The 27657-nt window shown below is 40.6% G+C and overlaps 1 protein-coding gene across 1 annotated transcript in view; it reads right to left on the minus strand.

Moving 5' to 3' along the window:
• The window catches only part of large1 (LARGE xylosyl- and glucuronyltransferase 1), a 115891-nt gene that overhangs the window by 22479 nt on the left and 65755 nt on the right, over positions 1 to 27657 (minus strand). Inside the window, exons 7-10 of the mRNA XM_056367687.1 lie at positions 10050 to 10154; positions 6328 to 6440; positions 2473 to 2598; positions 684 to 839 (exon numbers count right to left, since the gene is read on the minus strand). Of these exons, the coding sequence (XP_056223662.1) occupies positions 684 to 839; positions 2473 to 2598; positions 6328 to 6440; positions 10050 to 10154 (500 nt within the window). The remainder of the gene's footprint in view (positions 1 to 683; positions 840 to 2472; positions 2599 to 6327; positions 6441 to 10049; positions 10155 to 27657) is intronic.

The raw sequence follows: 27657 nt of genomic DNA on the forward strand, positions 1-27657 counted from the left end.
CTAGTGTTCATGTGCCACAACATACAGTAAATAGGAGATCCATAGACAACATGCTTCAATAGTGTAGCAGAAAAAAAAGGTGTAAAACATGTAGGTGGTGGAAGGTAACAAAGTGTCTCATTTGCAGAACTGACATATTAGTAGAAACAGAATGGACGTATCACCCACAGGTTTCTGAAGCGCAGATTTGAAGCTTAGAGTGCAGTGCCTGACTCCGCCCCTAACTCCCAGCTAATCCAAAAATGGGCAAAGAGGAGGGGTGTGTGTGGAGCTGAGACTTCGGTGCATGTTGGTTGGAGTCCGACTGCAGCGGCCATTAGAGGAACTGCAGTTTTTGGTTTCAGCCTCGGAGGTTGATACTTGCTCTAACCACACTTCTTATCAGATAATGGCAGTTTTTCACAGTGTGGAGTCTACATTACCTGCCAATAGTTAATTAAGGTTGTTTGTTTAGTTCCATATAGAAAATGATTTTTTTTCCCCCATATACCAATAAGCAGCTCAAACAAATTCATAAATAACTTCATAAATCTGGGATTCAAGGGTGCTCTGGCAAGACTGAAGACAGTTTCTAGAAGTGTTTGGCTCTGCTGCAGCCGTCTACTACAAGTTTACCACCGACCCTCGTCTCTTCAGCACTAAATAAACACCACAAGCAGAGACACAGAATCCATTCCACCTACGTTCTCGCTGTTGTGGTCGGCCTCGCTGGGACAGCCGAACAGCTCTCGCCGCAGCAGGTTGCCATCGTACTCCAGAAAGGTCAGATAGAGGTTCCGGAAAAACTCGACATGCTTGTTCTTCACTCGCAGCTTCTTGGGAGAGTTCCAGTGGATCACCTGTTCAGAGGAACCACAGCGGAGCAGTGAAAAAGGGTTAACAGGTTAGCGTTGAATGCTAGTGTTTTATTCTAACGCACCCAACAGTGAATTGGTTGCATTCCACCAAATAATCAAGTGTCTGCTCCTGGGATTTCAGCCACTGTCATACTAAAGACTCATTTGGCTCATTTATAATTTAAAAATGAAAAGAAAACATTAATCTGTTATTTGTTTCATAACGAAAATGGAAAAAAAATCTTTGGTGTCACAATGAAAAGACGAAAAAACAATCAAAATGGACCGTTTTTGGTTTTTGGCAATTCCTTTTATCATTATCAAGTTTCGAGTACATAGAAAGGCAAAGTCACGTTGTAGTAGTTTTTAAAAAAAACAAAAAAACGGCTCTGGTCAATCTCCACTGACTTTAACACTTTACTCTGGTCACAGGAAACAGACTCCACATGAGAAACATAGAATCTGATTAACCATTCCCTCCCCTACCAGACTATCACACCAAACAATGAGGATTTTATTACAAAAAACAGTTTATACATTTCGCACATAGGTCATAGGTCACACAGTAGGGACACATTAGGCCAAACATCCCACCCCAGTAGAGACAAGGAATGGGTGTCTATCTATGTTTCACTAAGTCAGTTCACTTGAGCGGGTGAATCCAGTGATAAAGCACGATTACAACAAGATCTTTTCAATTAGCAATCTTCTAATATCATTGATTAGCTGACTTTAAAGCATAAATGACAGAAAATCTTACTACCTCACAATATTTTCAGCAGAATAGTTGTTGTCCAAATACTCACAAAATGAATGTACTACCTCCCCTAGTGAAAGTTTCTGCCAAATTTGTGCTCCCTTAAGGGATATGGAGATATCGCGTTCAAGGCCAAAAATTGAATTTTGTGAGGTCACCATGACCTTGACCTTTGACCTTTTAGGCCCAGGTAAACCTGTGCATTAAGTGGCCACTGGTTACACCTCAACTACTCAACGTTAACGTCTCTCACTGTTTACACTGCCAAAACAACCACTTTATCACCTCTACTCCCACAGAAACACAGTTAAAGCGCCACAGACTCACATTGGAAACACTGCTTCAAATGCTTCAAATGCAGTTTTTCACGGAAGCCAGCAAATAACTCTTTTCTATGTTATGTAAACTGACCTTGTGTTTTAAGACCCCTTGGTAACAAAAGTGGTCACACTGCAGTAGACTGAATCCATTGATCACTTTTCATGCAGAATAAGAACCAAGTCCTGAGCAAAGTTTCTGATTTGATTATTTGATTTACATCTTGTTTTTTTTTTTTTTTTCAAGTCAAACCCTGGCTTGAAGGGTTATAGTCTTGTCCAGTTATTTTACTGCAGGGAAACTAAATATAAAAGCATCATATGTGGGTGTTCAACAATACATGCTGTTATCATTGTCCACAGACTGAGAACTACTGACAGGCTCAGACAGCTCTTCACAAACAGGCCGCCTGTTCAAGGTTAACAAAATCCATAAAAGGCCTAAAAGTAGAAGCACGTGTACGTCACAGAGTGCGGCTGGCCTGAGACTGATTAATGCAGGTCAGGTCTTGTATGTCTGAAGTGACTGAGTGGATGCACAGTGGGGACAGCAGGGTCTCACCTTGAGGTCTGAAACATCTTTGTAGCACTTCTCAGAGCGGGTGTGATCGGACAGCTGGACGTTCCAGAAGCACGGCAGCTGGTGAACCAGGAAAGGGTTCTGTTTGATCACAGCGTTGAATATGTCCTGCACGCACACACACGCACACACACACACACACACACACACAAAAAACACACACTGAGCGTTATGATTTGCCTTATGTTTCATCATCTACGGTGCCCGTGCCGCACAGTTTAATCTGACCCGGCTACAGTTTATTTGATGTCCACATGAAGCTGTATTTAATCGCAACCTGCTGTTCGCATGGATCTGTGACTACAGACCAATTTAAACAGCACAGTAAAATAATGTGTCAATAACAAACACTTTTTCAAATTACCATACAGTATATCTAACATGTTTTTCTATTGTACTTCTGTATAAGCAGCTGCTGCAGACTTGTGTGCAACAAACACAAGTGCCACCTGAAATATTTGATTGACATTGATTAACCTGTTCGACCTGTTGCTCTGCTTTTAATAAGAAGTAACGTTATGTCTCTGAAGAATCAATAATGCGATATGACGTTATCAGTTCTCGGCAGAAACAGATTTATGGACTAAATCCACAGAGAATGAGACAAGGAGTAGTGACAAAAAAAAAGCTGAGACAAACTACAAAAACATGCAGGAATGTAACATTATCATGTGCTGTGAATGTGGATCTAATATTAACGTTATTAACTGTCAGTCGACTATCTCAGGTGGTGCTATCGGGAGAAATGAGTAAATTCCAGTATGAACATCAGGAGTTAAACATCTAAATCTGTGTGACTCTGATGTTTCAGCTCCTCCCCTCAAACTAAACCCAGACAATGAAGATTATTTTGGTGAATCAGCTTCTGAATGAGTCGCTGCTCTGCAGTGTCGCGCACTGGGGGCTGTGCTAATGTCATAACACAGAGAAGTTCTTAATCATTGATTTACTTCCCTCAGAGCAGAGCGACATGGGTATTGTGTGTGAACAAGTAACCAGTGTCATTTCCATTGACCTCTCGACTGAGCTCACCACCAGACAGGAGCCAATATAGAGGTGGAAGAATCCCACATACACTAATGGTTATGTGTGTGGTTCAAGTATCTTGTTGTCAGCCCAAAGCAGAAAGTGAAATATTACCCATGTAGCTACTAATATCAGCCCAGCATTGATCACAGAGATGTGTCTTTTGATGTTTAACATGATTTTTTCTGATGCCTTTTATGGGGAAATTTCTTTATATTGGGTCTTCATTTTTGGGAAGTGGGGTGCCAGCAATCATGAGCAGTTTTATAAACCACACCTTGTTTCTTTTTTGCGAGGGGGAAGTCAGATATGTCGCCTAGTGAGGCTAATTTATCTCTTTAAGGATCTCCAATATCGAACCCCAGTAATGTTTTAATTTATTACATTTGCAGAACATGTGAAAAAGGTGACCTGTCTCTATTTTATATCAATTTAAGACTGATTGATTAATCTTATGGAGTCTGTCTGGTGTGAAGTAGGTTCTGTGGATTCTATTAAACTGCAGGAGCTTATGGCGGCTGTTTTACGAGCAGTGCTTTCTCCCAGAGGGATTCCCACCCCACATCATCAAAAGTACAGTCCAGATCTTGCTCCCGTTTGGTCCGAGTGTTTAGGGGTTTGGTTTCTGTGAACGCCAGAATTCTGTTCCTCAGGGGTGTTTGATATCTTTTATCTTTTTTTCATCAGAAAATAATTCAACATGTTTGTCAGACTTTAGAGGATAATTTTGGTTTATTACAACATGGGTCTTAGTGTTGTATTTCATGCTCAAACACAATGCATTTCTATTGAGGATCCACAGAGTTCTTTAATTTAAAACATGGAGGGAGTAGGGGAAAAGCTAAACCATCAGCGACTGAAGGTTTGAACAGTCGGACCAGTTTGTTTTACGAGAACACAGCCAAAAAGGATTGACTCTGTACCATGTCATCAAATACTCTACTTGTCTTCTGCGTCAGTTTAGATGCATTTCCCATTAATTCTTCTTTATCCTGACAGATTTGGTAACTTTGGGATCTCCACTAGAATTTGAAATATATTTCCAAAGGTTTGGCTGCACAGTATGAGTTTGTACTGTGAGGTTCAAGAGGCTATTAAAATACCTTTCGATACATGAATAATTTCATCATCACCACTAGCAGTAGAGGTTGAAGAATTATCTCCCTGTTGATGGCTTCACCTTAAATAGAAATACACTGTAAACTGCTTTTATTGCTGTAGAGTTTAACAGTAGCGACTCTTGCTCTGTCTTGTTAGTGTTTTTGTGTCTCCAGATGTTCAGGCTTTCATTCTTAATTTATGTGTAATCACATAAAGCTGAATACTTCAAACTGCTTTGGGGAAATGTACTTGGGTTACACTGGAGAGACTTTTTTTGACTTTGAGATCTTGGAGGGTCTCAGTGACAGATTCCAGCTTCTTAATAGGAGACATAAAAACCCTATAGCCACATAATGAATGCTGTGATAAAGAGGGCTGACATTACATTGGAAGAGCTAATACAGCAGAAGGCAGATGAAGCACTGAGACCATTTCCAAAGCCCAGCTCGTTTTCCAAACGGCATACCTTGCGGGACGTTACTTAATGAAGGTTTAATTAAAATCTCATAAACGCACCTCTCGTCTAGATGAGCTGTGAATAGCTCCAAGATAATAGAATGACCCTTCGGCAAGGTCTTAGCGTATGCCCTTACTATGTTGGGAACGCAGTGCACGGTAAGATAAAACCCATGACTTTCAGATGTATAGATAGATGATGGACGTACGATGTACCTTATTCAGATTTGGAGTTGACTGAATTAAAGTTGCTATGGACACCTTTCAAAGGAACAACCTCAAACACCAGCAGGAGAGAAAAGTTGACTGAATATTTCAGTTCAATGTGCATTACTTCTTCTGTCTTTTGGCCTAGACAGGGATTTCAAGTGCTCATTGTTGCTGCTTAGCAACATTGTTGCTGTACTTGAAAATGGCAGCCAGTAAAACTTCATTTGTTATAGAGCAACACACACTGTGCCCCATCAGTTGAAACCTACAACACACAGGCGGGTATCCTGGGAACTACATCCATTTAGATGATTCTGTAGACACTCTGCTAACGTCCAATGTCAGTGCAGTAAGTAACAAGTAACAAGTAGCGGAGCATGAGAGTATGAGAGAACAGAGCGGTGGATGGGTGTGTAGTGAGTCACGTCACAGACCTGCAATTAACTCAACCGCAACAGCAGGGCCAGCCCTATTACCTGGGATGTCCCTGACTGACTGACTGACTGACTGATTGATCATATTTCCACCACTGGTCAGCAGAGTGCCTCGTCACTGAGTTGGAGTTTCTGGATCAAACAGGTTCTATCAGGGAGGGGGTTTACATCTGCAGTATTGACAAGTCAGCTCATTGTCTCTAGATTTAGAGACTTTGTTTCAAACAGACTGGGTATACACTTTGGTCATGACTGCTTGGGAGCTGCAGGGAAGAGGAAGGGCGCTTCCAACCTCACAACTTTGTTACATATTTCATAAATTGTTATATTCTTCATTTTGGGTAAATAAAGACCTTTGAAAATGTACCTATGACTCTTGGCTGACAGCAACACATGTAAAAAACTGAGAGCAACACTATGAATACCTTTGTTTACGCACTGTCGACCCCCATTCGCATGATTCAGATAATGTGAGTCTAACAGTGTGTATGGTCAAGCAGGCTCCTGCATCGAGTACAGGTGTTTCTGTAATTTGTCCTTTTGCAAATATTGGCAGAAGGGGATGAGTTTGCACGTCTGAGGTGTGAGCATGTGTGAGGATGTATGTTACCTGATCTGCCAGGGAGGTGGACAGCATACTCATTAGTTCTCTCTCCGCAGTCAACCTCCACATCTGCTCCCATCTCAGCTTCCGCAGCCGATCCAGGAGAAGCAAAATCACTCCTGGAAAGCACACACACACACACACACACACATGCACATACACACGCACACATTCAGACAGAGATACGGTAGCTTAAGAAACAGACAGATCAGTATCTTGCTGCCTGGTAAAGGTGATAAAGTCCCATCACGAGGCTGTGAATCACAGCCTTGTGTTTTCTGAGATAAAGCTGTAGACTTTAAGCTTGGAGACAGGCTGGCAGTCGAAGGACAAAACATGTTAAAATCCTCCTAGAAACACAAATTATTCTTAGAAGCTCACGTGTTTCTCCCCCAAGAAACAGGAAAAATCTAAAACAAAAACCTTTTCTTCCCAGTTCCCTGGCTAATAAAGAATGTTCCCGGTTGCCACAAATAAAGTCGAGCAGCCAATGCTCAGAGGGGAGAGACACGGTGAATAATTTTTTTGGATTGAAACAAACACGCCATCTTTCACACCCTGCCGTGCCCCATCTGTCGCCACGGCCGACGCCGCAAAGTCGACCAACCGTGGCTGAGATGGAGGTTTTTTTTCTGTCAAGTCGCTGTTCTGTGTAAATGCAACATATGCCTTTGTGTTCACGAGATATGCTGTTCAGTCGGACTGATGGCGAGTTTACGACACAGACGCGTTCAAGTGAGTTTTCCACCGCTGTCGCTGAAATGCGTCTGCTGTGAAATTCACGGGGCTGCTGCTGTGGGCCGTCCAGGCTGTTTTGGGTTCTACTCAATAGAAAGATTATCCTCCTGCTCCAAACGGCACAGACAGAGAGAGAGAGAGAGAGAGAGAGAGAGAGAGAGAGAGAGAGAGAGAGCTATCTGTCTCCTGAAGGAAAAGACCTGCAGGGTTTGATGGAGGGGAAAAAAAATATATAGGCGGGGGGAAAATAATAACAAGGTGTAATGGGAATCCAATCAATTCTACTATCAGCTGCTCTGAGGTTCTGTGAAATTATACCCCACACCTTTTTGAAAATGATTTTCCATACAACTTTAACAGGCCTGGTGGATGCCTGCATATTTCATCAAATGTTCTCCGGTCTTGCAAGGAAGGAAACTGCCTGACTGTACCCATTAAAACATGGAGACCGAAGATGTTAGGAGGAAGACAGGAACAGAAAATAAAAATACATTCAATTTCACTAAAATGTATCTACTGCGGTGTAACACACCAAATAATCACAGAGGATAAAAACTTCTATATACATACGTACTAATAATGCACAGTATGAGAATGTATTGTCACAGTAGGAGTGGGCAGTATGGATAAAATCATCTCTCATAGTTTGTGTCATTTTAATATAGAACGTTTTCCTGCAAAAATCAGTGGAGGAATTATTTAGAGATAACCAGGATCATCTGAAATTATGTTATTGCTATTAAATCGGCTGACATTGATATTTTGTTGTTTTTAAGTTGGGTTGTTAAGTCGCCACAATCCAACATCTTCTAAACGTCTCACACCGACGCCATCTTGACAAAGAATACTGACACCCAACGTTAGCTAAACGCCACAATGTCAAACAGCCACTGTTGGGTAAAATTTAACATCTGTCCGACATTAGCTGCATTAGAGTCTTGATGTTACAGTGATGTCTGCTGCCAGCTGGGAGAAGAAGAATCAATGTATCTTCCATTTTGTGCTGGTATGAAATGATGCGTCACATGAGCTGACACAATCAAAGACAACTTCAGATGGAACATCACAAAGAAGCTGCGTGTTTTTCTAAATGATTTAATACAGCGGCTGAGTCGTGGTTCCAAAGTCCACTGGGAGATTTGTGTTTTACAGATGAAAACACGTTCGCAGCTTATTCATGATTGATGGTTGTTTTTCTTTGCTGGTTTGAATGACTGTATGCAGCATGTTGACTGATCTGTGTTTTGTATCTATATTTATTGAATTACAGAGAATATTACATAAGAAAACTAACAAGAGCTTGTGTTAATTTAAAGCTGTGATAACACACAACACTGACATATCATCACTTTTTAAGCTGATATGACAAACTTGTTAGCAAAGCACTTAATCATTTGGAGTAGTGTTCGTGTACTCCTGCTGAAGGTTAGTCCAGAATTCACTCTCTTTTAGCTCTACTTTTGGTCTCCACCAACTCCAAAGAAGTGTTCACCAGCTGCTGTCTAACTGTGTCTGCCTGCCGCCTGATGCTGGGCTTTTAGAAAGAAAACGTCTAAATACACAAACTTTGATGATCTATCTATGAGCTTCCTCGGTCCAGCGTATTTCGCTATTTTCAAGTCCGCCACTTCCTTCAGTGGCATGATCCCAACATACCCTCAGTTTCAGGCTTAGATGAGGTTTTAGAGATTCCCCTTTAATTCAAAGGGGCTAGTTTCAAGAATAAATGACCTTATAGCTTCTATTAGAAATGTAACCCTCACAAAGATGAAGGCAGACTGGGTGGGCGAGCTGGGGGAGGACATAGGAGAGGAGAGCGACTGTGCTCTTCAAAAGGGTGAATGACAGCACCTCTTGTGCAAAACTAAGCATTATATAATTTAAAGTCGTACATAGAGCTCACTTTTCCAAAGTTAGACTAGCTAAAATATACTGTACCCTGATTCAGACAAGAGTTGTGCTATAATACCCCTGCTAACTTAACCCACATGTTTTGGTCATGCCACTAACACTATCAGAATCACTTAATATAGATTTCCAACCCAATGCAATTGCAGCTATATTTGGTATTACAGATGGTAAACATAAAGAAAAAACAAAAAGTCATCATTGCTTTTACCACACTGCTTGCATGTAGAAGAAGTGTCTTTGTGGTTAAGCAATCTGATGCAATTTATACGGATAGAGAAGATTAAGTTCTCACTTAGGGGTTATAGGGACAAATTCTCTTCAGTCCAGGGTCCAGTTTTGACATATTTAGGCAAACTAAGAACTATGCCCATTACTTTAGTAGCTTTTTTCATTTCAGGACAGTTACCATATTTTTCACTTTTATTTTTGCTTGTCTATTTGTATATATTACAGGGACCAGATATGGAATCATCAAGGTGGTCTGTTTCTTTTTCTATGCCCCTCCAAGTAATTATAAAGGTACTTGGAGACATGCTAATTACGCATGCATACTGTATTCATTATGTATTTAATACACCATTTACATCCAGCTTGTGTGCGTATACAGATATTTACATGCATGTACACAAGGACATTGGACATTTTTCCCCCCTCAACTCCCAGTAATATTTGAGCAGAAAGATTTCCATGTTCAAATGTAAATAATTAATGTCATTGTTATAAAAGAAAGCCAGTGGAAGAGCCATTCTGTGAAAGTGCTTATCAAATATACTGCATAGCTGTCATTTAAAATTTTAATAAAAATGTTAATTTTTATAAAAATATCCATTAGAGCCACATTAAAGTTGAATATTTACATCACAGCAGAACAGATCAGATGTGTAAAAATACATTCTGCTTGAGTCTCTCCACCGTTCTTATACGTTCTGGTATCAGTCCACAAACAGGTGTTTTTACCACACACACTGATATTCTTTAAAGTCATTTCACTGACATGATAAATGTGTCTCTGTTTTCATCATGAACACAAACAGACTGAAACCCTTCATCATGCTAACATCACACGATCATGCACTCACCGGTGTTGAAGCCCCTGCCCAGAGCCGGCCACGGTCGATGGTTCTTCCACAGGTTCCCCAGGTACCAGTCGCTCTGGTTCTCCACCAGACCCAGGACCTGTTGACCTGAACACAGCAGACACAACGTCATTACTAATGTCTATTAATAGTTGACGGATAGAACTTCTTAAAATTTGGCAGAAACGTTCACCTGGACTGAAGGATGAACAGATTTGATTTTGGTGGTCAAAGGTCAAAGGTCAAGGTCAGTGTGACCTAACAAAACACTTTTTAGTTATTATTCAAGACTTCACAGCAATTATGACAACATTACACACAAATGGTTCATATTTTCTGTGACTCTGGATAAACAGGGATGTAACCTGAAACTGAGAGGAGGAGGCCGAGGACCACGAGGAGGTGATTCTAGTTTTTATGATGTTGGTGGCTCATCTAGTTTTGCATCAGCTGTTGATTTTCTGTTCATATACAAAACACTTTCACATACAGTCAAAACCCAGAGAAAGGCTGTGGACTTGTTGCTTGAAATGAAATGTAAGCATTTGGACAAACACTATTATTATCTATCCAATTTTATCAGTCATTCCTGTCTTGAGAGAAAGAGACGATGAAAAACAGAAATGCTATATATAGATATAGTAGCAAAACTAAAATGTTAACCATCAGGAGAAACAACTGGCATACGGTACTGTAAAACGTACAAAGGAGTATTAGGGCCATAGATGAGAAAAAAAAATATGAGGAGGAAGATTTTTCTATTTATTTTGCATTTAGAGAATAAAGTCAAAATGTCAAGAATAAAGTCAACTCTTCTGTCATTTCTTCATGCCTCTGTCAGCGCGCAGTCGCTGCGGGCATCCTCACAAGCGTGCAATGGATGTGATGAAGTAGTCTGCTATTACTTTGGGGTTGTTGTTTGTTCTGTAGGCCTCCATCCACACTGCATAGCAACTAAACCATCAATACAACCATTGATAGCAATTCTGTTCAGCTTATCGTACGAATCGGTGATGACACAGCGCTTTGGGACCTTTGTTGTGGTAACGCCTGCGTCTCAGACGCCGCGCCCGCCTGAGCTCCACACCTTCAGGATCAAACAACTTCATCAGTTGTCTTATTGTGTCTTGTGAGCAACAAATCCCCTGCAGGTGTAACCAACAATATCCTTTGCATTTGTCCATTACCCGCTATTTCAGTTTGCACGAATGCGGCCGCCTCTTCCAAGCTTGTGTGGTTTTTCCTTCTGAACAGACGCAGTTTTCGGCACAATCTCTTCAGTCCTAATGCTGACGACTACACCGCATTTATGAGCCAAAGAGTTTCTTTGTTGCTAAAGCCGATTCTGAAGTACAATTTCATCAGTTCATCTGTACAAGGCGTTTTGTAGAGGCAGTCATACGCGCTGTTTGATATCGTCTCAAAAGGAAATGTCAAGTTTATTCTCGACATTTCAACTTTATTCTCGAAAGGCAAAATTAAAATTAAAATCTTCCTCTTCTGACTCAGTTTGGCTTTATTCTCAACATTTCGACTTTCTTCCTCTTGCCTTCTGTGTAGACACAGCGTAAAAGTCTTCCAGGAATGAAGGGAACTCTGTTCACAATATTCTCACAACCTCTCCTTCTTTTCCTGAGTCACAGTGTTAAATAATGATCAGAAGTGTTTGTGCAGAACATGATGTCACTATGAAGCTGACCTTTGACCCTTTTGTAATCACTTCATCATTTTCTAAGACATTTGCGTTAAACTGTGTCATAATTCGTTCTGGCCAAGAATGTGAGGTCACAGCGACCTTGACCTTTGGCCTTTGCCAACTAAAATCTAAATCAGTTCATCCTTGAGTTTAAGTCGACATTTGTGCCTGATGTAATGAATTTCCCTCCAGGTGTTGCTGATATATGTCATTATCAGGAACGAGAGGGATGTGAAGGCCGCCAAAATCCAATCAGTTCCTCTTTGAATCCAAGTGAACGTTTATATCAAATTAGAAAAAGTTCCCTCGAGGCGTCGCTGATATATGACGTTGATGAGAAGGGGACGGACCTCCTGTCTGTACAACCCACAAACGAGGCCTCCGGCTGCGGCTGGTGTGGAAGCCATGTTATAAGCTCAATAAAAACATTATTTGTTGCTGCTGGTTTCATCTGGAGATAAGAAGATAATTGAGTCATGATCTCCTGATAACCGGCTGTTCTTGGCCTCCCGACAGTTTGAATTGTTGCGCAGACAGAAATGGAGGTTGGAGCGGATCGGGGGTTAACTAGTTCAACACAGAGCCAGCAGAAAACCTAATCCACACATACAGTGGGCTTTTACATCTGAGTCAACGGCAGACCGGGAGAGAACACGTCACGGGAGAAGGTGCAAACTGAATTCAATACTCATATGAATTTAAAGTTTGTGAGCCACCAGACAATAGGTGTAAAGAGGAGGTGGAATGAAATAAAGAGCAAGGATCCAGAGGATGGAGGGATGAGAAGGGAGGGGTGTATGTGGGCTTCAGGGTGACAGATTATAGAAGGCACGCTGGGCAGAGATAAAGGTCGGGGGGGGGATAGACATTAGGGAGGAGACAGGAACCTGCAGAGCAGGCATGGGTGTAGCGGTGGCAGCTTTAATGAAGGCTGTAAGGAAGATTAATGAGAGCTTATTGGAGCAGGCAGCCTTTAGAAAGGCTGCAAAACAAAGAACGAAGAATTGCCATCAAGGTGACGACGGAGAGGGACAATTAGAGCGAAAAAAACAAAACACTGCTGCTTCTGCTGGGACGGAGCTCACAGGTGATTCTACTTCACTTTGGCCTCATCAGAAAAATGCTTGTCAGCTTGATCTCATTGTCAGCGCTCACTGTCTGTTTCTATTCTGCTTCACATCTTTAGAAAGGGTTCGTCATTGATTTTACTGCTATTTAGAAATAACCCTGTGTGATTCATTCTGGTTAATGACATTTAATTTAATTTAACTCAATTTTACAAAATAACTTCATCTAGGTTATTCTTTATACAGATTTGGTTCTAGCAGTTGGGATAACATTGTACTGAATATAATTTACACAACAAAGTCACAACAGTCAGACGATCAGACAGTTCAGAAACAAACCAGCAGTTTATCAAGATTATAAAAAACACTTTATTTGAACTCAAACAAAGTTTCTCTCCCCGGTGTTATTTTTTTTTTTGCAGTTAAACACTTGAAATTAAACATTATGTCCATTCTACCATTTGTATCGCTGCTTATACATTCGTCACAATTAAAACTATTTGAAAGAAAACAATGAGCCTAAAATGCTCCATAGAGCTGATGAGAACTGTGCAACTGATGATAATAAATAAAAACTACAAAAACGTTCACAAAGCCACAAGAATGAGACAGACGGATGGACAATGGACCTGTGAACAATATGTCTCAGGCTCAATATGTCACAGAAGAAGAAGAAGAAGAAGATGTAGAAAAAAGAAAGTTTCAGACCAGAAAAATGAACAGAAACATTTACTTTGACAGGCGACTAAATCCAGACATTCACAATGACAAAAAAAGTGATGTGCATCTGACCGTCAAGCATTCACACGCCGATCTCTCAAAAACAGTCATAAAGTCAGTTTCCAAGTCAAAGAGCCATGACAGGCAAAAGAAAGGAAACAAAATCAGTTCAATACAGCTCGTCTCCATCTGTCTGTTCCGCTCTTGAATAACATCTCTGGAAAATATTCCATCGAAATGAACGGAATCTTCTGGATCAGCTTTTTAATCTTAAACGCATTCATTTACATTATGCTGTTTAGTTCCTATTGATTTTGTAATTTACCAACTGGCTACCTGGCCAGTGAACCGCTGAAGGATTTAAACCAATACCAGCTATTTAGCCGCTGTAGTCTGGGAAGAATGCGTTGCAGAGTGGTCATAATAGTATGTATCCATGTCCTACTCAGCAAAATCCTCACACAGCGAACCTCAGGCCACCCACAGTCTATTTCCCGGCGTGCTGGGGGCTGATGGGGGAGTTCTTAAATTAGCTGTGGAGAGGTACCAGGAGATCAGTGGGAATTTTTACCGCTGAGTCAGTGTTGCTGATACAAGTAAAGATGAATGCCAGGGTCAGCAGGTCCAACATACACTTTTCACTCCAACACCTGATCCTCCTACTGCAGCTCACAGGGAGGCGTTATTCAGCATTTAGCATGTGATAACTGACACATCTCTGTTTCAGACTGAGGCTGGATAAGTGGAATTGTGTTCTGGTTAAATGATATTGTTTTGTTGTTTTCCAAATTCATGATTCCAATTAAATTGAAATTAAAAACTAAGGGTTCATGTTAGGGTTGTGAGTAGTTTGGTCTAATATAATACATAACAGAGGAACACAGTTCATTGCAGTAAACGTTAATTTAATCATTATATATTATCATAACATGGTGTCATATATTGTGTAGTTTTTGAAAGTGCTCTATACATTTTTGTACGCAGAGATTTTTTTATAGATTATTCTGTGTATATATATATATATATATATATATATATATATATATATATATATATATATATACACACACTTATACGTGATTTATACCGTGAGTGAGTTTCTTCAAGCCAGTTTATAGAGGTGCATCTTTCAGTCGGCCCTAAAGCTTTCGGAAGCTCAGATGTACCTTTAAGTGTTATCTGGTGGATAGTTTAACATTTTGCTTCCGCGGAGGAAACAATTTCCCATTTCCCCTGAAACAGTCATCACAAACTCTTACTGTTGTAGTTAAATGTTCAACCCTGACACCAGAACAGATCATCCATGTTGGACAATTCAGCACAACCCCAGAATTCATCAATTCATTCTTCCATTACCTCTTACTACACACTGCTCTACTAAAAGGAGACACTACTTGAACCATTAGATCTATACCCACCCCTGAGGTTCAGATCAGGGACACTGGGCTGAAGTAAATGCAGAATTATTCCCTATGAATGCAATTTGTACTACATTGCAAGTGGATAAACAGTAAGTAGTAAGTAATAGGACAGTTGGGGCTGGCTGGTGTGTCAGGTTTTCCTTTTTTTTTTAGTTTATTTATTTACATGATAAGGACAAAGTAACTCAACATAGTTTCAAAGCACAAAACTAATGTGTTGCACAAACGGTTAATAGCTGTTGCTGATTCTCAACTCCTGTCTGTCGTTGGGCTTTTACATGTGAAATGTAATTAAATCAAAAGCAAAAACAACACAAAAAAGACAACACAAGTGATAATATCCTACAATTAGCTAAAACTATACAGATGTGCAGTGTAAAAGGAGACAACAACACAACAAGCTACAAAGAATCAAATAAAAACAATTAAGAATGGATTAAATTAACTGGTTTTAGCCAGAACTTAACCTTTGTTGTAAAATAATTTATATCTGGAGTTCAGTGGATTTCAGTCATGTGTTCCAGAGTTAACAGCCCTTTTATGGAGAAGGCTGATGGTGCTATTGGCCAGTTTCATTAAAAGTCTGACAAACGAAACATACTGAGCAACAGGGGGAGAAGGTGATGAGATTGATACTTGTTTTTGCAATTTAAGGCTCATACTCATACCTGACTAGGAAAGTGAAAACCAATAACATCTGTCAACAACTCAAACTGTGCATACAGTTCAGTATGTTGCCCTTTATGTCAGTTACTGTTGTTTGAGGTTTCATGTAATGGGAAAGTGTATGGGAGGGAGCTCCACAGGTATACGGTACAACTGAGTGGCAGTTACAAGAATCATGGAATAGTTTCTTTATACTAGAGGGAATAAAAAAAAAAAAGGTCTTTGAGGATATCAGAAATGCTCCTTTAGACTCTGAGTTGGTTTCACATCTGAGCTGGAGGCAAACTGACAAAGCCAACATCAGACAGTGGTTTGTTAGCAGTGGTGTAAAAAACATAAGGACCAGACCGTACCTGGTTTCAAGTTGTTCAGTGGGATGCGGCTGACTACCTCACTAACTCACCTGATAGTTATTGTAGAGACAGGAAACACGGCCAGAGTGTCAGGATCTGTATTCATTTTATTGGCATTTTCTGTTTTATTTTGAAGTCTTGGTTCTGTTGTGTTGCTGTTTGTTTTACTTCCTGGTTTTTCCCTCCTGTTTTGATTGCTGTCTCCGCCCTAATGTCTTTCACCTGTGTCTTGTTTCCTGTGTATTTAAACCCCGCCTCATTTCTCATGCCTTTGCCAGATTGTCTTTGTTACCCTTGGGTTCAAGCTCTCTTGTGGTTAAGTCCTGTTTGATTCCCTGTGTATGATCTGTTTTGGTATTTTTGTGACCCTCGATTCTGCCTGTTCCTGATCTGCCTTTTTTGCCTGGTCTGACTGTCTTTTGGTATTTTGACCTCTGCTACATTTCTTGGATTAAAGATTTGGATTTCGGACATTGTACTTCTGCCTGACTCTCTCTGCACTTGGATCCACACACACCTGCCTTTACACAGAGAGAGAAAGGGGTCGGATATGTAACAAAGATCCACAGCTGGAATCAAACCAGTGACATCCATACACTACTTAACCATTTGGCTATCCAGACGCCCCACTAACTCAGGCTACATCCATTTCAGTTTTCATTTTAAAATGGCATTTTCAAACAAAAACGATCTTCGTCCAGACTAACACACCTGAAAACACACACATACACAGTGTTTTAATGTAACGAAGTACAAATACATAGTTACTGTACTTCACGTATCTGTACTTTACTTCGTTATTTATATTTCAACTTTCACTTTTACTCCACGTTACTCGTTACTACAAAATAAAATCAGAAGAAATTAATTTTTTTATTGCAAGTTCATGCACCAATTCAAGTTGGTGACGTAATGCCTGTCCTTTGCTTACTACAGAAGAAGAGTAAAAAGTCCCGCGTCATCACAGTAGAATCGACGATGCCATCATGGAAGCACCTGCTGCGGGATCTGCTGCTAACGTTACAACTCCAGTAACAGACGACGACCACCCCGACTACAGTGGTAATCTCAGTGAACTCCGAGGTAGCAACAGAGATAACATTACACACCTGTGGCCGTATTTACAGGAAATGTTTTTCCTACTGGATGAAATGCCTCTTGTGTCTGCTGAAAGTCACTGAAATATTCATTACTGCCAACCTCTCAGTTGTTTATTATAAAAATAAAATAAAATAAAAAAAATCAGTGATGTAACAGTTATTGTCCCGGATCAGTGTTAGTCTTTGTATGAGCTCTCTCAAAATATGCTGTGTTTGGTCTTTGAATTTGAGGGAATTATGCCTGGAAAGCCCTGGAAAAGTCTTTGAATTTGATGTTACAGAAGGTGGGGGAACCCTGAATATTTTTTGCTTCACTATAAAGGAAGCCACAATAAAGTTTATAATGAAAATTCTAACGGCTCACTTTTTTAAAACTTTTTCTTTACTTAAGTACATTTAGTATCAGAAAATTACTTTTGATACTTAAGTACAGTAAATATCAGATGCTTTAAGACTTTTACTCAAGTAGTATTCTAAAAGGTGACTTTAACTTCTACCAAAGTCATTTTCTGGTAAGATAGTTGTACTTTTACTCAAATATTGCTTTCAAGTACTTTATACTGGTCTTCGGCTGCTCCGGAAATTTTTGGCCATAGGAGGTCCAGACATATACTGGGTTTAGACCTGTGTTACTAACTGTGTCCACAGTGTAGCTCTGCTCGGACCTATTAAGTTTTGTGAAAGCACAAACCACAATTTTTATTTTCCATTTACTTTTCTGAACTTCCACAGAAACACAAAACCACCAAGCTTAGAAAAAGCAACAGGTTAAACAAGAGGCTAGTTAGTGAGCAGTTAGTGAGCTGCCATGATGAAGAAAGTCACTTTCTGTGTCCCACAGCCCTTGAATGCCAAGTGATCAGCTAAAAAGCATTGCTGTCACATGAGGGTTGAACTGCTGAGTAAGAGTGAAACAAAGTCCCATGCTCTTTGAAAACGCAATACACTTAAGCGTCCCTAATTCAAGGACGGGTAGCTGGGAGGTTACACTGCCAAAGTATCATCTGCCATTTAGTTGTGTTGATTGAAGGTGGCGGGGGATTGAGGGAAAGCTTGATGTCATAATGCAGCACAGGGCGCTGTCATGATGGCCACCTTGTGTTATTGGCGTGGATGTAAGTTTGCATATTAACTGCAGGAGCAGAACAGGTTTGAATTGGGTTTCCCGCATCTATCTTCTGAACACCTTCATCCTCGTCCGGTTAAAAAAAATCACAACTTTCATGCTCTGGAAATTCTCCCTGTAGATTTGGGTCATTTTTACAGAGTAAATTTGGATGAAATCTACATTTTAATACCAACAAAATGAAGGTTCATGTCCCCATGAACCTTCCTTCTAATTAATGAGCAGCTGAGGAGAACATTTTCATAATTCAACACTTTTTAGACTCTGGAGATCATCTACAGAACTAACTGATCTGCAAAGTCCTCCATCATCAGTCACTTGTATAATATGCAATTTTCTCATATCTTTCCCCTTGTTACTCTTTTCTATCTTTGCTGCTCGTAAACTTTTAGGTTTAAAAAGCCACTAGTGACCAGGGGCCTGAGAAACATGCACTGACTGGATAAATATGCTGTGTACAATTCAGTGAATGGTACTGTGGCTTCAGACTTTAGGAAACCAATCTATGTATAGGTCTGTATTGAAAGTAGGTCTCGGAAAAGCCACGGAAGCTGAGATATTTCTACACAGCTGTAACTTTTCAAGTGTCAACAGTCTTTAGTGGCCCTGAAGAGCACAGTGGTTGGCTCGTGGTTAATCTACCTCGTCTGTCTGGAGTGGACACAAAACGAAATGTGAAATGTGGCTGTAGTTTTGATGAGGGAACTTACAAATCTCTCTGTTTCAAGTACCTCATTACCTGGAGACCGGCCTGACAACTGTCTTTGGTACTTGCTAGCAAATATATGAGAAGCTTTAATTTTGATATCAGTTGCCATTAAAATCACGCTCCCTGTTTAATGCTGCAGAGGTCTCAGTGTTTATTACACCACATGATATGAAACTTTTGGATAATACTATTGACAATTTTGCTTTTCCAACAATTTTGCTTTGAAAACCAGAGAATTCTTCAGTTATACCTCAACTACCTGAGCCTTTCACTTTCGCTTCTTTTACGTTACGCTCCTGTAAATCTGTCCGTAGATCAGTTTTTTCATTGCCCTGACCTGAGGCTGAAATACTCCTGGTTGGTATTGACAGACTATGTACCACTCTTCCAACATACCACAGTAGATGTAGTGCCCACCCACCACAAGACAGAAGCACCTCCAGTCTTCACATTGCTGGGCAGTAAGAAGAAGAAGGTTTTTAATATCCAACTCGAACCTGAAGAGTCACTAACTCAAGAGGAGACAAATTATAAAATCTTGACCCCACACAACTCCCCGGGAAAAGAATGATTTCAACAAATTAAGTCCTCTTGTGAAATTGCGTTTCAGGAAAGTGAAATGTTAAGGAGTAATTCATCAGTTTCGTCAGATCCCAACATAAAAGCAAACCAGAATGAATGGGCTTTTGGCCCTCGCTTTGATGTGAGAGACTCCTTTCAATTCAAGTTTGGATATTTTGTTTTCTCATCTTTCATCATCTGGTCGCTCTCCCAGTTTCAAACTTTTCATGCCAAAAAGTTACAGTAGATGTGTCTACAATAAAGTTGCTCTTTACTACAAGTGTTGATGCTGATCATCTAAAACAGCACCTTGTTCAATAAATCATACATTGTAGTTGCAGTATACAGTACATGACTTTTCCTTGAACGAGAATGTTTCGCGGAGTAGATCCTCAGTTAAAACTATGCAGCGGCATTGACAGCTTATTCAGCAGATGGCGTGGTACAGTACTATATCTGACTGACCTCCCTTGAATGCGTTTTGCCACCGGGGAAAGACGACTACGAGGGAAAAGCTCTGGTTTGCAGCAGTATTGGTCCTGAGGCTGAAGGATGCTGGATGGGTTACATCTCAGTGTCGGTGTACAGGGCTGGTTCCAGCTCACTGGCTTTTGTGGAAAGACTTCATCACACCAGTGATGGGCAATTATTGCTTATGTCAATCAAAATGATATCAAGCCAAGTCCCTGTTCGCTGATGAGGCTCTGTTTCCCCTGTGTATGTGCATTTCTCCTAGCTCTGCCTCCATTTCTGCTGTCTCTCATATCAACCCAGAAAATTGGGGGTAAAAGGTAGATAACAAAGATAAAACAAAGACAGTAAAAGCTGCATGACTGCTGGTAAAATGGATTCTTTGACACTATTGTTGAGCTCTTAAAGGGTGATATTTAACAGTGTGATCACACCAAAAGATCTGAACAAAAGTGGCTGGCAGCCTTTCATTTCAGTGAGCCTTGATGAGAAGCAGCAGCAGTCACAGTAGCAGTAGCAAAGAGTGAACCGCTGCTGTCCAGAACAATGACTCGATGTAGACCTGAGGATAAATCAATTATCCTCAACATGCTCCTTCCCACTGCAGCTCTCTATACATGAATAGAGGCAGAATCTTTTTGTAAAAGTTTGAGCCACTATTTCTCTATGAAGAGAGTTAAGACACTGAACCTTGTGACCATGCTGCCTTCCACAAAGTGCAGACTTTACTCCTCACAAGTATAAAGTATATGTGCATCTAGAACTCGACTTCCCACAAGGCCCCAATTGACACTGCATGTCAGGAAGTCTTTTTGAAGTTTGGAACCACCAGGACTTTCCTGTGAGTTGGCCATCAACCCAAACTGGGCAAGAAGGACCGTGGTCAGGGAGATGACCAAGAGTCCAACAGTCACTCTAAGGCTTACTCTACCAGTGCCTCAGGATCATTCACCTCGTGTCTACCTGCCTGTACCTGTGCTCCATCCTACTCTTCCGCCTCAATGGATCCGGCATTCAGTCAATCACCACCTGTCTGCCCCTCTGCCACCTCATCGGTCCAGCAGCCTCCATCCCAGAACCTCCACACCACCAGTCTTAATCCAGCTCAAATCAACCAAACTGCATCTATTCAACTTTCATCACTGAATCTATGGTCTGCTTTCAGGTCCTAAAAGAACAGTGTGTTCATTAGCTTAGTGATGCTCTTGTTCATGCAGTCAGCCTTACCTGGAAGTCACAGGTAAACTCACTTTTGTTGTATTGAGGCTGCACTCAGATCAAATGTCTTAACTTTCACTTAAAAATAATTAAATATTTTAGGATGGTACAATTTTGAATCAGTTAACACTGAACAACATCTGTGCACATTAAAATGCTCACGCATATTAGTTAAATGTATGCATTGGTGTGTCAGATGTGGAGAGAAAGCAACAAAAACACAGAGGTGTGTGCATGATGAATTCTATATTCATGAGCCGTGTTCTTCCTCCTTACATAAATCCTTCCATGCACTTGGACCACTCAGAGACACTGCGTCGAAAACAGTGTTTACTATGCATAGAATTTATTTCGGCACTGCGAGCAAATAAATCTGTCCCCACATGAGGAGATTCTTGGATTTATTTTTTGTTCCTTTCAAAAAAGTCAAAGTGACATGCATCTTTGATTGTGGGAGACTGATTTTGCAGCCCAGTGGAAGGAGTTTGTTCAGTTGTCATGGAGACAGTCCCAAACTGAGGTCAAATGAGATAACTGAGCTTAGTTAAAGAACAGTGCTTGGTCCCCATTTGTAACTACAGTTCCCTGTGTTTGAAGACATCAGACTCCATTTACAAAAACAGTCATTTTACCTCACAGGACACTGGAGGTGGTGTTCTACCACTGCCTTGTTTAGTTAGGGTTCCTTTTACTTAAGGGTCTGATTACTTCTAACACCACTTAAAGTTACGCAATAACACATACAAACTGTGGAAAGTAAGGCTCAGATTGAAAAATCTCAGAGTTATCCTTTCAGGCCTCTGCACACTCTGATAAAGTGCTTGGTGGATCATCCTCAGTGTCAGAAAGCTCTGTACATATTTACTACTCAGTGCAACACTCCTTCATGTAGACACTGTGTGTGAAACTTTTATCCCATTTGGTACATTTCACCATGTCGAGAGTACAAAACACACAGCAAAGACAGAATTCTTGGAAAGAGATCAGAGATGCAGTGGGACAAACTCAACAGGAGGCCATGACAGCAGGCTTTACACTCCACCTTCCAGCAAGGTCATTTGGCACAGGTAGACACACTTTAGCCTTCAGATGTGATCAAACAGCACATCACATGACCTAGTTTGTGTGAAGAATACTGAGGCCCTTAACCCCAAACAGCTCCTGTGGAGCTGGTCAGTGGCAAACAGATAAAGCTGACGGTACAGACTGACTGACACGCTGCAGGTGCTAATGTGTGTGTGTTCTTTAAAAACCACTGTGTTTAAAGTCATGTTTGAAACTATCATGTTTGAACCTGTCAGTGTCCTAACGATGGCGACGTTAGATAAAGATGAGGCAGAAGATTCTTCACAAGAGACCTGATCTGATCTGAAGTCTGTGTTTGAAGGATTACAAATAAAGATTCATTTAGTTTGAAATTTTTCGCTTCTTTACTATAATCACAACAAGGACTTGAACAGCAGCAGTTGAAGGGACGGCAACAGCATGATGTGACGACGTACATTCTAAGTCAACACTTCCTACTGTTGCAGCCCAACTGTCTACTACAGGAGAAAGACAAGTTTGCCATGTGATACCCTGTGATACCTTAAACAGTTAGTGGGTAATTTTTGTCAAATTCGACACTGTCATTTGTTTATATTCAATTATATCATTAATAATTTTAGGGATTATGAGTATGTTTGTTAAAGACACCTGCTAATTTGACATGTCAGTTCAAACTGTTGTTAACCTCCATCCTCCCTCTGCAGCCCACAACCTCACTGTGCTGTGTGTTGATGAAACCAAGACGCTGTCCGTGGTGCTGAAGTAACAAACTTCATACAGACTCCTCATTTAATATTAAATTGTCTCTACAGAAAATATAAAAGGCTCTCAGGTCATTTTAAGAGACATATTGTCGCAACGTTCAGAGCGACCTCGGTTTCCTAAAGAAGTAAAGTAGAAATAAAGTAAAGCTTTATGTTGCTCAGTGATCTTAGATTTCCATTACTACTGGAACGTGTTGGAATGTTTCACGGGTGCCTTGACGTCACTTAAACCGTTGCTGGTTTGAGTCCCTGTTGTATCTGACTATGGACATGTCAATATAGCTTCTTTGAATTTGAATTTGAATTTGATAGGCATTCTATCAATGCAGTGCAGCAGCTTGGGAATGACTGCTGGTTTGCATGTAGTGTTTATGAGCAACAACTAAATAACTAGTCCATACTTGTTCATCTGTCTGAACTGTGAGTTCAGCTCTAACATTCAATAAGTCGCGATTCTAATTAATCTAATATTAATGTAGAGACGGTCTGAGTTTTGACTCACACACATCTTGATGCAAATTCTAGGAATCAGGAGCTAAAGGTTTTAAACACTGTGCTGCTGCTCCAGCTGCTGACTGCGCTGGAGAGCAGCCAAATTACAATAACTTGTTTCTTTGATATATATACATATTCAATTTAAGTGTTATTACAAAGTGCACATTAATGCAAGTGAACACTTCCAAGACCCATGGAATGTACTGTATGTCTGTGAATGGATTTGAAGAAATGGCCCCGGGGCTCTAGACATCTCCTGAGAGATGTTTAAGAATGAATGAGTTCAAATACATTACAACAGTCTGTCCAATCTCCTCCCCTCCTCTACACCTGACCTCAGCCTGTCTGCCCTCTTCCCTTTGGTACACACCCTCACATGCCTCAAATTTGTCAAAGTGGCAAGGGTCATGGATTGTTCTCCCTGGAGGCCATGGTGTATGAGAATGAGGCTAAAATGAAATATGAGGTCTTGAGTAGAATGTTAATTTCCCCGGGGCTCCACATGAACCTCAGAGTATGTGCTGATTAGAATTTGACGGTTAACTCTTTATGAATCGGGGCACCAGTGATTTCTGAGAAAGAATGGATAAATGGTGAACGTCACCATCTTTGAGTGGCCCCGGAGCCCGTCAGCAAAACATACAATCAGTGCTGAGGGAAAAGAAGTGGCATACACTCAATGTTTCACCTTCCTGATGGGCGGCCAGGCTCATATAGAGAACACAGCAGACGCTGAAAGAAAAGGCCTGCAGATGAGCTGGAAAGAAATCCATAAAGTAGACATAGCAAGTAATTGACAATGTGACCAAACCAGCTGTGAAATATGACTCCACTCTGCCAACAATTACATTGGATTGGACAAACATGCCCTGCAGAGTCCTGTAGGACCACATTAAGCATCTGGAGGATAAAATCAACCAAAGCAAGCAGGGAATACAGATAATGATCCCCATCATTTAAAACAACTTTTTGTTGTTTGCAATTTCACTTAATACTTCCCCCAACTTCCAAATCCCCTGTGTTCTTGTTGAACTATGATTTCCTGTTTCCCAAAAAGCTGAACCACCTGCATGAATGATGAGAAGCTGGTGTTAAGGTCTACAGACAACACCATCCCAAAACCTACAGACCCCTGGCAGTTTGCCCACCACTTGAACCGGTCAGCAGACGATGTTGGTAGCCCTTACCCACCACTCTGCCCAGGAACGTTTGGACACGAATACAAACACTTACATATGCACACTCTTCCTGGACTCTAGCTTCACCTTCAATATAATCCAGTCCACTAAGGCAACATCCACACCACTACATTTTCTTTTTAAAACAGAAATGATCTCTGTCCAGACTAACACACCTGAAAACTCATATGTACATGATCATTCATCTACATTGGGAATGTATAAGCCGGTGTAAACAGGAAGCAGATTGTCTACTCTGCAGTTGAACACTAAGGAGGTCATCCTGGACTTCAGGAAACAGGTTCTCCCTCTGCAGCCCCTGACTGAGATCAAGCAGGTCGACATTTATTCAAAAACCCTTATTTATATCTTGGTCTTCCACGCTGCTACACTGTGGTGCGATGTGTGCTTCAGTATTACACTGCAACTGCTGCTCCAGTGCTTTACTGTAAGTGCTGTAAATATTATTGCTTCTTTTTAATAATCTATTGTAAATTTGTTTCTTCAACAGCACAAGGATTCCAATGCGCTCGTACTTTGTGCCTGTGCAAATGGCAATAAAGTTGGGTTTTAAACTGGCTTGGGTTTTAGTAATGGTAAGTTAACAGCACAAAAAAAATTGGAGTGACTGGAATTAGTTTGTGAAAAGAAAAATGTTTTGCATGAGAAAGATACTGTGGCAGCAGAGTGACTCTGATGGAGTAATTGCATTGGAAATATAATATAAATAATACTGAGTTTATCATTCATTTACACACACTGCTAACGTACTGAGAGCACTAGCTTTGCATAAGGGCTTCAACACATGGCTGCACTGTCAGAATATCTGACCAGAGTCCTCAAGTCACAAGGAGTCAGCACTCACTCTGCTGGTACACCCTGAAGACAGGACTGCCCCCTGAGAGGCTGGACTCATGTGTCAGCACTATATCAGCAAAACTAAACATGATGGTTGTTTCCTCCACCAACCAGCCAAGTATCAGGATATAGGTCACAGTCTCTCCTTCCTGAGTATCATAAATGAATGAATAATGACCAAAAATGTTTTTGCAGAACATCATGATGTCACAGTGAAGTTGATTTTTGACCATTTGCATATGAAATGTCATCACTTCATTTTATCCTCATAGACATTTGAGTTAAATTGTATCACAATTAGTGTATGAATTCAGGCGTTATGGCCAGAAAAGCATAGACTTTAAATAAAGATGGATGTAGCCTCTATGACGTCACCGACAGGTTTCTGAAGAGTGTTTTTGAAGCTCAGAGTGAGCTGCTCCACCGCCACCATCTTTGCAGTGTCTGACTTCGCTTAACTCCAAAAATGGACAAAGAGGTGTGGCGTGTGTGTGTGTAGCCGAGATTTCGGTGCATGCCAGTTTGCAGCAAGCATATCACATGTGTGTGTATATATATATATCAATCATATGTCACTCAAAGAGGCCACGCCCTCGATAATGCAGAAGCCTTTAAACAGTTTTTGTGTACCTTCTTTTGCACCAGGCTGTGAACATGTTTATTTCTACTGTAAAGTTGGACATTCTATATATCACTTTTGGAGTGAGACTCTAGTGGTCATTAGAGGAACTGCAGTTGCCACTTGCCAAAAACATGTTTTGTGAGGTCACATTAATTTTGACCTTTGACCACTAAAATATTATCACCTCATGCTTGAGTCCGAGTGAATGTTTGTGGCAAAGTTGAAGAAATTCCCTCAAAATGTTACTGAGATATCACGTCCACGACCTGGGAAGAGGTTAAGGGTCATGGACCTGGAGTCAGTGGACGACTGGAGACAGATCAAGGGGGGGCATTCACGTCTCACACCAGAGACCATCTTTAAACAGAGACTTTGAGACAGGGCTTATCATCTCCTCCCCACATACAACAACTTGTTATCACTTTATCACAACTGAGCCATCTTCATGACAACTGCCCACCAATGTGACTGTGAGATGGGGTTGAATGATCAAGAAAAAGTTTTTTTTTTAGTTCTTTTTTGCAAAACTGAATTGTTTAAGATTATTCTGTGGCAATATTGTTTTCATGAAAATAATAAAGCTGTTAAACAGACTGAAATAAGAAGCCTGGGACTTCAATATGTCCTTGAAATTGAGATATTTTGTCACATAATAAAGCCTGTATCACACTGGGTATGTTTAGGAACAATGCTGGGCTCAGGGAGGTACCTCCAACAATGAATATACTCAAAGCTAAACAGTGTGAATATAGTCAAAACAGAAGGTGGAGAGAGGGATGATGGAGACAGAGGATGATGAAAAGATGAGGAAGTAGTGTTGGTACATGAAATAAAGGAAGAGAGTGAGGAGTAGCGAGAGAAGCTCCCAGCAGGAGTGTGCAACAGCAGCACTATTACCTGAGCAGGACAGATAAAGACAAGCTGCTGTCCTCAGACTGGAGAAGATCTTCACAAAGACAGACTTTAATTATTGCTTGGATCAAACAGTTACAATACATCTGTTTCACAAAGCTGTTTCGTAGGAATGATTTGCATTGAATGGCTGACAAAGCAACCGCAACTGACAGATGTCATCGATTGTTACTGTGGAAACACGGCGCTTAGTTTAAAAGGTTAGCCTGGTGGTAGGGTGGCTAACTTTTTTCAGGCTTAAAATAAGTCACTTTACTTTTGTAAAAACTTCAGTAACATTTTAATTTACAGGCCAGTAATTATTTAGTAATTATGTGGTAATGTGAAGAAATTACCAAGAAATAACAGTCAAATAAAACCAGTATAACAACAAGTTGTAGTAAAATTCACTCCATAATTACCCTGTTATTTTTTGGTAATTACTTCATGTTAACTACAAAATTACCATGTAATTACTAGATAATTAACGGGATGTAAATGAAAGAAACCGAAACTTCCATTAGACACAGATTAAGACTGGTCTAATCCTAAAGACCACTCTCAAATGTCTTAGTAAAATGGTTCTTACCTAACCCCATGCATGATGACATGTATTAATACATGTCTGTGTTGAAGAGATTAACATTA

This window comes from Seriola aureovittata, chromosome 22 (genome assembly GCF_021018895.1).
Source record: "Seriola aureovittata isolate HTS-2021-v1 ecotype China chromosome 22, ASM2101889v1, whole genome shotgun sequence".
In the NCBI taxonomy this organism is placed as follows: domain Eukaryota; kingdom Metazoa; phylum Chordata; class Actinopteri; order Carangiformes; family Carangidae; genus Seriola; species Seriola aureovittata.